Source organism: Papio anubis, chromosome 2 (assembly GCF_008728515.1).
Source record: "Papio anubis isolate 15944 chromosome 2, Panubis1.0, whole genome shotgun sequence".
Taxonomy (NCBI): Eukaryota; Metazoa; Chordata; class Mammalia; order Primates; family Cercopithecidae; genus Papio; species Papio anubis.
The window spans coordinates 45,296,318-45,308,335 of record NC_044977.1 but is presented as its reverse complement, the minus strand read 5'-3'; the positions used below and the strand labels follow the sequence as shown (position 1 = coordinate 45,308,335).

At 38.6% G+C, this 12,018-nt stretch overlaps 1 protein-coding gene across 2 annotated transcripts in view; it reads left to right on the top strand.

Moving 5' to 3' along the window:
- SNX4 (sorting nexin 4) overlaps window positions 1–12,018 on the top strand; it is a 79,034-nt gene that overhangs the window by 16,662 nt on the left and 50,354 nt on the right. The window contains exons 2-5 of one of the 2 annotated variants that reach the window (XM_003894040.4): window positions 167–288; window positions 7,712–7,847; window positions 7,923–8,072; window positions 8,835–8,882. In XM_003894040.4, coding sequence (XP_003894089.1) covers window positions 167–288; window positions 7,712–7,847; window positions 7,923–8,072; window positions 8,835–8,882 — 456 coding nt within the window. The remainder of the gene's footprint in view (window positions 1–166; window positions 289–7,711; window positions 7,848–7,922; window positions 8,073–8,834; window positions 8,883–12,018) is intronic. The other variant, XM_003894041.4, reaches the window with a different exon arrangement.

Here is a 12,018-nt window from a genome sequence, read left to right as displayed (position 1 = left end):
AGACTATCATTTGCCGCTGTCATTTTGCAACCCCTGGCAACTCAAGAACTATAAGTAACTATTTTGAAATATGTAAACCCAATAATGGGTTTAATTTATGTGGCTGAGGCTTTTTTCAGTACCATCTTAAAGAGTTTTTTGTTGTTGTTGTTGTTGTTTTGTCCAGATGACACACAATAATTTTTGGTTGAAGAAGATAGAAATCAGTGTTTCAGAAGCAGAAAAACGAACTGGAAGAAATGCCATGAACATGCAAGAAACATATACCGCTTACCTCATTGAAACAAGGTGGGTGATGAAAATTACACCTGGGCAGGTAGACGGCAAGCTTTTTCTGGTAGCTATTGATGCAGACTCTGTTGTATAACAGAATTTTTTAAAGTTTTTTTTTTTTTTTTTCTGGGATTGATTTTGTTTCTTTACTTTTTTTTGAGACAGAGTCTCATTCTGTTGCCTGGGCTGGAGTACAGTGGTGCAGTCATGGCTCACTGCAGCCTCAAACTCCTAGGGTCAAGTGATTCTCTCACCTCAGTTTCCTGAGTAGCTGGCATACAGGTGTGAGCCACCATGGCTGGCTAATTTTTAATTTTTTTTTTTTTTTTGAGATGGAGTCTCACTCTGTTGCCAAGGCTAGAATACAGTGGCATGATCTTGGCTCACTGCAATCTCTGTCTCCTGGGTTCAAGTGATTCTCCTGCCTTAGCCTCCCAAGTAACTGGGATTACAGGCATGTGCTACCATGCCCAGCTGATTTTTTTTGTATTTTTAGTAGAGACAGGATTTCACCATGTTGGCCAGGCTGGTCTCAAACTCCTGACCTCAAATGATGCACCCACCTTGGCCTCCCAAAGTGTTAGGATTACAGGCATGAGCCACTGTGTCTGGCAGTTTTTAAATTTTTCGTAGGCATGTGGCTCAGTCTGGTCTCAAACTCCTGAGCTCAAGCGATATTCCTGCGTCAGCCTCCCAAAATGCTAGGATTACTGGTGTGAACCACTGCATCCAGCCCTGTGTCCTTAACCTTTTAATGGGTAAACAGCTGTATCTTTTGCTCTGATACTCTTGGTAGATAGCTATATTTTAATGAATCTGTTTTGTGGGGAGAGGGAAGGTTAGTGGAATACTTTTGGAATCTGGAATGTTACTTGATACATGCTTTGGAGGATTCCTTGGTCTCAGAATCCCTGTGCTTTTTTGTAAAAGGATACCAGGTTCTCAGGCATGTATGAAGTGAACTTGGGCAAGTGGAAATGGTTAACAAAGAATTCTAGGAGTAGAGAATAAGGTCTGAGTCCTCTTAAGACAGTTGGGAGTTACAAAAATTAACAAACAGAAACACTTAGATTGGCACTTTAGAACTTGGAGTAAATTTAAGAATAATGGGAAGTAGACACCTTTAAAAAACAAGGAAAAAGAACTTGGTGAGTAAAAATAGAAAAGACAAAGTAAATTATGGAGTAGGAAATAAAAACTCACCAGAAAAATTGTCTTTTACCTCCTAAGGGAAAAGCTAAAGGAATTAGAGTTGTTTCGTCTAAAAAAAGGCAAGGGAAGACTCAATTTGTTGTTGCCAGTTATAAACAGTTTATATAAAGAATAATGTACTGTTTCTTTTCTGTCTTCAGAGATTGAGCAGAAGTGCTTTCAATTAAAACAAATAGATATGAGAGAATTGTTGATAGCCAGTAAAATAATAGACTACTAAACCTAGCTGGGCATGGTGGCTCATGCCGGTAATCTCCGCACTTTGGGAGGCCAAGGCAAGCAGATCACCTGAGGTCAGGAGTTTGAGACCACCCTGGCCAACATGGCGAAACCCCGTCTCTACTAAAAATATGAAAATTAGCCAGGTGTGGTGGTCCCAGCTACTCGGGAGTCTGAGGCAGGAGAATCACTTGAACCTGGGAGGTAGAGATTACAGTAAGCTGAGATTGTGCCACTGCACTCGAGCCTGGGTGACAAAGCGAGAGACTGTCTCAAAAAAAAAAAAAAAAAAAGACTACCAAATGAAGTTAAGTGTTATAATGATGCTTTAATGTTAATACTTTTTTTTTTTTTTTTTTTTTGAGACGGAGTCTCGCTCTGTAGCCCGGGCTGGAGTGCAGTGGCCGGATCTCAGCTCACTGCAAGCTCCGCCTCCCGGGTTCATGCCATTCTCCTGCCTCAGCCTCCCGAGTAGCTGGGACTACAGGCGCCCGCCACCTCGCCCGGCTAGTTTTTTGTATTTTTTAGTAGAGATGGGGTTTCACGGTGTTCGCCAGGATGGTCTCGATCTCCTGACCTCGTGATCCGCCCATCTCGGCCTCCCAAAGTGCTGGGATTACAGGCTTGAGCCACCGCGCCCGGCCGTAATACTATTTTTTGAGATGGAGTCTTGCTCTGTTGCCCAGGCTGGAGTGCAGTGGCGTGATCTCGGCTTACTGCAAGCTCTGCCTCCCAGGTTCATGCTGTTCTCCTGCCTCAGCCTCCTGAGTAGCTGGGACTACAGGCGACCGCTACCACGCCTGGCTCATCTTTGTGTATTTTTAGTAGAGACGGGGTTTCACCATGTTAGCCAGGATGGTCTCGATCTCCTGACCTCGTGATCCACCCATCTCAGCCTCCCAAAGTGCTGGGATTACAGGCTTGAGCCACCGTGCCCTGCCTACTTTCTTTTTTTTTTTTTTTTGAGATGGAGTCTCACTCTGTCACCCAGGCTAGAGTGCAGTGGTACGATCTCGGCTCACTGCAAACTCTGCCTCCTGGGTTCAAGTGATTCACCTGCCTTAGCCTCCCAAGTAGCTGGTATTACAGGCACCTGCCACCGTGTATTTTTAGTAGAGATGGGGTTTCACCATGTTGGCCAGACTGGTCTCGAATTTCTGACCTCGTGATCCACCCACCTTGGCCTCCCAAAGTGCTGGGATTACAGACATGAGCCACCGCACCCGGCCAATGTTAATACTTTTTTAAGAAAAAAATGTTTAACTTAACCATTTTCATAGGATTTACCTGTGAGCTTGCCTTAATGCTGAACCCTGTGACTTTTCAAGGCATCTTCCAGGTCTGTGTTTCTACCCAAAATAAAAGTTTAAATCTTGGTGAACGTTGTCTACAGACAATTCTGAAAATTTAGTTTTCCTTCTTCCACTAGAAAGAAAGAAAAAGAGAGAAAAGAATCTTCTGGGGAAAAAAAAAATTCTTTTCTTTTTTTAGACGGAGTCTCGCTCTGTTGCCCAGGCTGGAGTGCAGTGGCACATCTCAGCTCATTGCAAGCTTGGCCTCCTGGGTTCATACCATTCTCCTGCCTCAGCCTCCCGAGTAGCTGGGACTACAGGCGCCTGTCACCATGCCTGGCTAATTTTTTTTGTATTTTTAGTAGAGATGGGGTTTTACTGTGTTAGCCAGGATGGTCTTGATCTCCTGACCTTGTGATCTGCCCGCCTTGGCCTCCCAAAGTGCTGGGATTACAGGCGTGAGCCACTGCGCCCAGCCAAGAAAATTTTTATGCAGTAGTAAGTTTAGGAAAAGAGAGAGGTAATGTGGTTCTTTTCAAAATTAGGTCATTTCATGACATATATATGTTTATGTATTGCAGAGGTTTGTAAGGTTATATTTTAAAGATCATGGCCCCGTAAGAGGACTTTTGTTTCTGTTTTTTTGTTTTTTAAGTTAAATTAGCCACTTTAATAATAATACTTTAGAAAATAGTGTTAGCTGTAGCCTTCTAAGTAAATTTTAAGTTTACAGTGAAAAAGGATATATTTGGTATATGCCTATTTTTTCACCCACTTGGGCAATGAAATAGGTATTGATTACTTTTACTGCTGGGAGAGAACCTTGATTTGGGTAATCTGGAATAACTGAATAATGTTTAGGCTTGGCTTTGAAATAAATAAAGGATCATTGTTTTCTTCTGTAGCCCAGTTCTAATTTGAATCTGGGAGTTAGAAGTGACCATACATCAGTAATAGCTAGACTGTGAATACATATTTAAGTAGACCATCAATAAATGTGTGGTGCACAAAAGGATTATTGAGTCAACTTTCACAACTGTATTTCAATACAAATTTATTTTAAAACATGGCTTTTATACTTAAAAACATGTTGGAATTACTTGAAAAATTTGTTAAACAACTTCATGGTTTGGGGTGGGGTGCAGGATTTTACATTTTTTATTTAAAGGTCCAGGAGCTTTCAGTACAGATGAGCCATGGACCTTTTTTTTTTTTTTTTTTTTTTTTTCCTGAGGTGGAGTCTCGCTTTGTCGCCCAGGCGGGAATACAGTGATGTGATCTTGACTCACCGCAACCTCCTCCTCCCGGGCTCAAGCGATTCTCCCACCTCAGCTTCCCGAGTAGCTGAGATTACAGACTTGTACCACCACACCCAGCTAATTTTTGTATTTTTAGTAGAGATGGGGTTTTGCCATGCTGGCCAGGCTGGTCTTGAACTCCTGACCTCAAGTGATCCACCTGCCTCGGCCTCCTCCCAAAGTGCTGGAATTACAGGTGTGAGCCAATGTGCCCAGCTGGACCATGATTTTTTATTGGTGTCTTTTAAACTACAGAGCCTTTCCATTTTAAGATAGGTTTATCTGTCTTTTCTCTTTATGATTTGTGTTTTTTCTGTTTTAAGACGTTCTTCCCTATTCCACATCATATAGACATGGGATTCGAGAAATACTGATTTTGAATAGATTGTTTTATAATATCCCTAAGGTTAACTGACTTTTTTTTTTTTTTTTTTTTTTTTTGAGACCGAGTCTGGCTCTGTGGCCCAGGCTGGAGTGCAGTGGCGCGATCTCAGCTCACTGCAAGCTCCAGCTCCCGGGTTCATGCCATTTTCCTGCCTCAGCCTCCCGAGTAGCTGGGACTACAGGCACCTGCCACCACGCCCGGCTAATTTTTTGTATTTTTAGTAGAGATGGGGTTTCACCTTGTTAGCCAGGATGGTCTCGATCTCCTGACCTCATGATCCGCCCGTCTCGGCCTCCCAAAGTGCTGGGATTACAGGCTTGAGCCACCGCGCCCGGCCTGGTTAACTGACCTTCATCATCAACCACAGTCATCAAATTTCTTAATTTAATTATGTAGCACTGTTTTTGTAATTCAGTGTTTTGCAGACAGTTGTGGACAATATGGATATTATTGACCCTTCATATTAACTAGAAATTCAACTTCTGTCATGTAGCTTACCTACCTACCTTTTGAATACAAGTAGAAAGCCCTTTTAGCAATTGTCTATAGTCCAGTTATCGAGAGGTTTTGTTTCTGTTTTTTGTTTTTTTTTTTTTTTTTAAGTTAGCCACCTAAAAAATACTTCAGAAATTAGTGTTAACTCTAGCTTCCAAAGTAAATTCTTAAGTTTAAAATTAAAAAGGATGTTTTTGGTATGTGCCTATTCTATAGTGTTATAGTTTAGTGGGCTAAGATTGAATAAGACTAAAGTCACTGGTTTTTAATTCCCCAAGACTTTTTTGTATGTGTTCCTTTTCATTGAATATGAACTATTCTAAAATAAGTATAAGTCTCTTTTAGAATAGGTAGTAATTCCTGGATGGCTTGGAAGGCAGTATGTTATTCTTCTAATTTGTAAAACGTGCTTAATGATCATATTTTCATTGTGAGGGTTAAATATTACAAGGAAAACCAATTAGGTGCTATTAAATAGTTGTTGAGCGATTAGATAAATGGGATGGTTTTGGGGTCTAATGAAAGTCTTCTCTGTGCTTTTAGTCAGTTTCTAATGAAACTACTGGACCCTGCCTTTTTGGTTTTTTTTTTTTTTTTGGTGTTTGTTTTTTGAGATGGAGTTTCGCTCTTGTTGCCCAGGCTGGAGTGCGTTGGCGCAATCTCAGCTCAGTGCAACCTCTGCCTCCCACGTTCAAGCGATTTTCCTGTCTCAGCCTCCTGAGTGGCTGGGATTACGGGCGCCTGCCACCACGCCCAGCTAATTTTTTGTATTTTTAGTAGAGATGGGGTTTCACCATGTTGGCCAGGCTGGTCTCGAATTCCTGACCTCAGGTGACCCACCTGCCTCGACCTCCCAAAGTGCTGGGATTACAGCCGTGAGCCACCGCATCCAGCCACGTTTTTTGGTTTTTTTTGGTTTTTTTTTTTTAAACGCTTACACAGACCTTCTATCAGCCCTGTAGGTGTACTACTTATAGGCTTTATTTATCCACTTATTTACAAGTTATGGGTTTTGTTGGTAGTGATTCTGAATAATTTGAAACTTGAGATTAACCCAAGTATTTTTTCAGCTGAAGTTGGGAATTGTAATTGGGATAGTATCAGTTATAGCTAATGTCTAGGTATACTCTTTAAAATGAATTATGATTTAATACTGTATTTTTGCCATGGGAGCCATTTGTGCATTTTGCATTTCATATTTTGGTTCATTTTTATTAACATGCAATAAACAAATTTAGTAGCAAACTTAACAAATAATAAAAATGAGCATCTATTGTGTTGAACATGGTATGATGTAAATACTTTCTCTAGACTTTATTCAGAGACTGATTTAACTTCTATGACTTTGTGTCCTAATGTACAAAATACACATTGTGCATTTCGTGGAAGGCAAACAGGTTATTGTCAAGCTAATTAGAAAAATAGCAAGGTCCTGATAATGTTTAGAAGACTGATGCTTTCTAATTGGACTTACTTATGCTGGCAAGAAATCCTAAGTAGTCAAAATATTTAAAATATCCTTTATATTATTTTACCTTAACTTTCCCCCAAAAGTAAGTTGAACTTTTATGTGTATAAGACATGGCATTGCCTACCAGCCCTTTATAATTAAAAGTTAGGCTAGAGATGAATTTTTATGACCCCTCTTTGCCACTCTTTCAGAGCTAATTAATATTTTGTTCCTGTGGCTGTTTCTTGGTACTTGGATTAATCTGATTCATTAATAACCTAAATTGAAGTTTTTGTGGTGTCTTGGTCTTTGTTGTGAATGTTATTCTCTCATTGTGAATGTTATTCTCTCATTGTGGCAGAAATGAAGTTAAAAATGCTTTTTATTTAATGAAGCACTAGCTAAACTAGATTTTATCATGTTAAAAAATCAATTATTTATACATTAAGGCTTTTAGAGTATTCCTAATAAAACTGTTTCTCTTATGTTTAAACAGGCTTTCTGTAACAGAAAGAAAGTGGTTAGGAGTAAGAGCTTTGAAATCAGATAGATCTGAGTTCTTTATCCACAGACCTTTGTGATCATAGGCAGAGCATATACTGTGCAGTTGTGTCCTCATCTGTAAAATGAGGATAATAAATCTCTGCCTCACAGGGTTGTCATAAGGATTAAATATGAAAATACATGAGGCCAATGCAGGAAGATGGCGTAAGCCCAGGAGTTTGACACCAGCCTGAGCAACATAGCTGGATCCCATTTCTACAAAAAATTTAAGTATTAGCCAATGTGGTGACATGTGCCTGTGGTCCCAGCTACTCAGGAGGCTGAGGTGGAAGGAGTGCCTGAACCCAGGAGGTCAAGGTTGCAGTGAGCCGTGATTGTACCCTTGCACTCCAGCCTGGGCCACAGTGAGACCCTGTCTTGAAAAGAAAAAAAAAAGAAAAGAAAAAGAAAATGTATGAAAAGTTCTTTACTTACTGCTTGATTCATAATCATTCTGTAGTTATAATTTTAAAGGTGATTGTGTTTATATGTATGTATTTTTGTTTTTAAAAAGTAACTTCAGTGTCGTTCTGTTCCTTTTCAGGTCAGTTGAACACACCGATGGTCAGAGTGTCCTAACAGACTCACTGTGGCGGCGATATAGTGAATTTGAGTTGTTGAGAAACTACCTTTTAGTTTACTATCCACATATTGTTGTGCCACCTCTGCCAGAAAAACGGGTAAGAAGTGAAATGGCAGTAGTTTAGAAGTCTTCCGCATTGAGACTATTCTTAATGATTGTTTTGTTTACCTAGGCAGAATTTGTTTGGCATAAACTCTCTGCTGACAACATGGATCCAGATTTTGTGGAGCGGCGACGGATTGGTTTAGAAAACTTCCTCTTGAGGATTGCTTCACATCCCATCCTTTGTAGAGACAAAATCTTCTATCTGTTTTTAACACAGGTATTTTTCTTTTATTTAGTCTTAGTAAAATATTCATTTAATTTGGGTTTCGTAAAAAAAAATTGTAGAATACTTATGTTAAGGATCTTTTTGTTAATTTACATGCAATTTATTTTTTTGTTATGAATTTCCAATTAATGGATTATGTTATTATTTTGGCTAACATTTTTGTATTTAAAGATACTGATGATGGTATTTTTGGTATCATTTAAATAATAGTAAAATTTGTCTTCAGTATTTTGAAGCTCAGATCTATAAAATCTTGGGTGCACCATTTGGTAATCTTTTAGAAGTTGGATTGAATTGTTTTGTTTTGTTTTGTTTTGAGATGGAGTCTTGCTGTGTCTCCCAGGCTGGAGTGCAGTGGCGCAAACTCGGCTCACTGCAAGCTCCGCCTCCCAGGTTCACGCCATTCTCCTGCCTCAGCCTCCGGAGTCGCTGGGACTACAGGCGCCCGCCACCTCGCCCGGCTACTTTTTTTGTATTTTTAGTAGAGACGGGATTTCACCGTGTTAGCCAGGATGGTCTCAATTTCCTGACCTCGTGATCCGCCCGTCTCGGCCTCCCTAAGTGCTGGGATTACAGGCTTGAGCCACCACCCCCGGCCGGATTGAATGTTTAATTTTGAAGTGAAAAGAAATTTTTTTAAACCTCTCTCTCCAATCCCTGCTGAAGTAAGAACAGAATGATAGGAATTTAATTTACTTAGTTTGGAATATTTGCTTTGAAGTAATGATTTCTAAAATTAACTTCAATTTTTAGGAAGGTAACTGGAAGGAGACTGTGAATGAAACTGGGTTTCAGCTGAAGGTAAGAATGTTTCTGTGAAATTTGCCATGTTCCTTTACAGTTCCCAGCATGGTGCCATGCACTAATTGTGAACTTGGTATTTACTGTGTAAACGAATGTTGGAAATTGTCTTTACAATAAGTGTCATTGGTAAGGTTTTCAAAGAGACACTGCAGTTCACTTTCAATTTGTGTAATTTTAGTTACTAATGAGACTATAATGGGCAAATTTATTCTACAGGGAAAGAACATTGTGAAACAGTGATTTATTTTGTTTTTTTTAGTTAGTGTTTGTAGTAATGAAGCAGTAATTTAAGTACAAGTTGTAGATTTTCCCCAGTGTACTAGTATTATACCTTGCCTCTTTTTTTTTCTTCTGTCCTGTTTCCACTCATATCCCTGCCCCCGACAATTGCTCACTCTATCAGATATGAAAGAGTCCAACCTTAGCAGTCTAAAAGATAAGCCCTTGGTCATGCTGCTTCTGTCTGTTGAGACATGGTGGCCAGTTTTAAATGGGGACAAAGGAGTCATTTTGAAATAGTTCTAAGTTAGTTTTATCTGTTAGTGGTACAGGATTATTTAGTTTTTGTAACAGCTTTTTAAATTTAGTCATTAGAATTAGTGTTTGGGAATGAGATGGTGATCTGAAAATCAAGGAGCATAGTGGTGGTGAGCTGGACACCCGAATTCTCTGCTGCTCTTTATTTCTTTCCTAAAATACATACAACAAAGGTTATTACAAACTTTTAAAAGTTTTCATCTCTGGTGTAAACTGAATAGGTAAGTAGACTAACAGAATATAAATTGATATATAATGTAATAGAAATCGTTAAATGACTCACATGAAAATACAGTATCAAAAGTTTAATATAATATGTCTAGACAAGAAGAAAATTTTTTTACAGTAAAATTCCCATGAATTGGCAGATAGGTATTTGAAATTTGGCACAAAACAAACTAGAAAGAGGAAATTTTTTTTCTGCAAAGAAAATATGATAAACCAGTTCTGTCATAAACTGATTCTAATTTATAAATATTTTGAGGTTTTTATGATTTTGAGACAGAGTCTTGCTCTGTCACCCAGGCCGGAGTGCAGTGGTGTGATCATGGCTCACTACATCTTTGAACTCCTGGACTCAAGCCATCTGCCTGCCTCAGCCTCCCAAGTAGCTGAGACTACAGGTGTGTGCCACCATACCTGGCTAATTTTAACTTTTTTCTTCTGTAGAGATGAGATGAGGTCTCACTATGTTGCCTAGGCCAGTTTCGAACTCCTGAGCTCAATTGATTCTCTCACCTCAGCCTCCCAAAGTGCTAGTTTTACTGTGCCCAGCTATAAATATTTAGTTGACAGATGTACTGAAACAATTAGAATTTTCTTGGCTGTAATTCATCACTTAATAACACTCAGAGGGGATGGTAGAATTTTAGTTTAGGGTTGGATTTGAAATAACTTGGAAGTTTAAAAACTGATTTATGTTTAGATAGAGTTTTCTGAAAAATAGTTCAAGATATGTTAAAAGCTAACAAGGAAAAGATTAAAATACAATCGTTTTAGTGAATTCTCTTTATATAACAAAAATTTTTAAAAGTCTAGTCATTAAGTCTTTACTGTAGTTAATAGTTACAAGTTTTTGTCCTTGAATCCAGTTTTTGGCTATAACTTTAGTGATTCTGAGAAGACTCTTGAGTTCCCCATCATTATAAAATTGCTATTTACCGAGTGCCTTGAATCTTATGTGTAGGTGCTACTAAGTATTTAGATAGAATGTTTCATTGTGGGGGAGTCTTATGTATTGTACTTTTAAAAAGTATTTGAAAGGTAATATTACTATACAGAATTAATAATTCAAAACATCAGACTTCTAATGAAGTGAGCCAGAAACAAAATTGATGGAGAGAATTCAGAAACCCATATGTCTCTCTGTATTCCTTATTTTGTTGTGAATGTATGTCTTGTTTTAAGTCCTTCCTTCCGTCAGGGAAATGGGACCTTTTTGCATAGCCTCATATACATGTGTAAATCATACAAATGTCCACAATCATATGTACGTAACATATGTCTGTGTGTGTATATATATAGAGAGAGAGATTGAGTGTGTCACATTCCACTTATCTGGAGGTCATATATTTGGCAGTTACAGCTAACCTGATCACAATTGAAAGCTGGTATTTAAGCCAAAACTGACATCTGAGATGTTCAAGGGGATGTAACATTGGCTTGCTGCTATACTTTACTACTATACTTTGGTCTTCCCGGAGCAGACCCGTTAATTTTATTATAGGTATTCAGACAAACTTGGCTGTTTTTTAGGTTACAACATATTTTAACAGAAGATTAAAAAGTGAGTGAAGACAGGCACATTGTGACAATAGTGACAATTGACAGCTGAGCCTGATAGCGGAAAAGAGGTAGCAGTGGTATGTGAGTCACACGTCACAGAATGGGTACATTTGGCATGAGGCAAAATCCCTACCCACCTGTAATCCCTAAGGGTATCATAGATGGATTCAGTATTTGTTGTTTGTAATGGTTAACTGGAGGCCTCAAGAAAAAGTAGAATTTTGCTTGTGTACTCTTAATTCAGTGTGTGGTCAGTGGACTGCGTGTAACTCAATTGATGGGATTGTTTGTTCAAAATACTGAATTCATCCCAGACGTCCTTAATCCCATTAGCCTAAAATTTGACAACTATTGCTATAAGGTGATAAAACTATTTTTAGGAAGATAATTTTAGAAAGATTTTCAAAAATGGTAAAAAAGAAGAAAACTTTTTTTAGAATCTAAAGCAGTTTCTTATCTAAGTATTACCATCATATACTCTTACTATTTGCTAGGCACTATGCTATAATTATACTATGTTTATTTTGCTGAATATTGCCTCAGTACCTTTGAGGTGAGTCAATATTCTCATTTTTTAGATGAGGAACTCTAGAACGTGACTTAGCCCAGGTCACATAATTATAAGTGATAGAGGCTGAATCCAAGTCTAGACTAACTCAAAGCCCTCCTTAATTACCATCCCATATTACCTCTCTTGCTTATTAATTATGTAATTAATATTTGCAGAGATTGTTGGTAAAGGAAGTGTTGAAAGCTTTATTTCTGTGAAAATGAGGTCATTCTGAATGAGACCAAATATTCATATCTTATA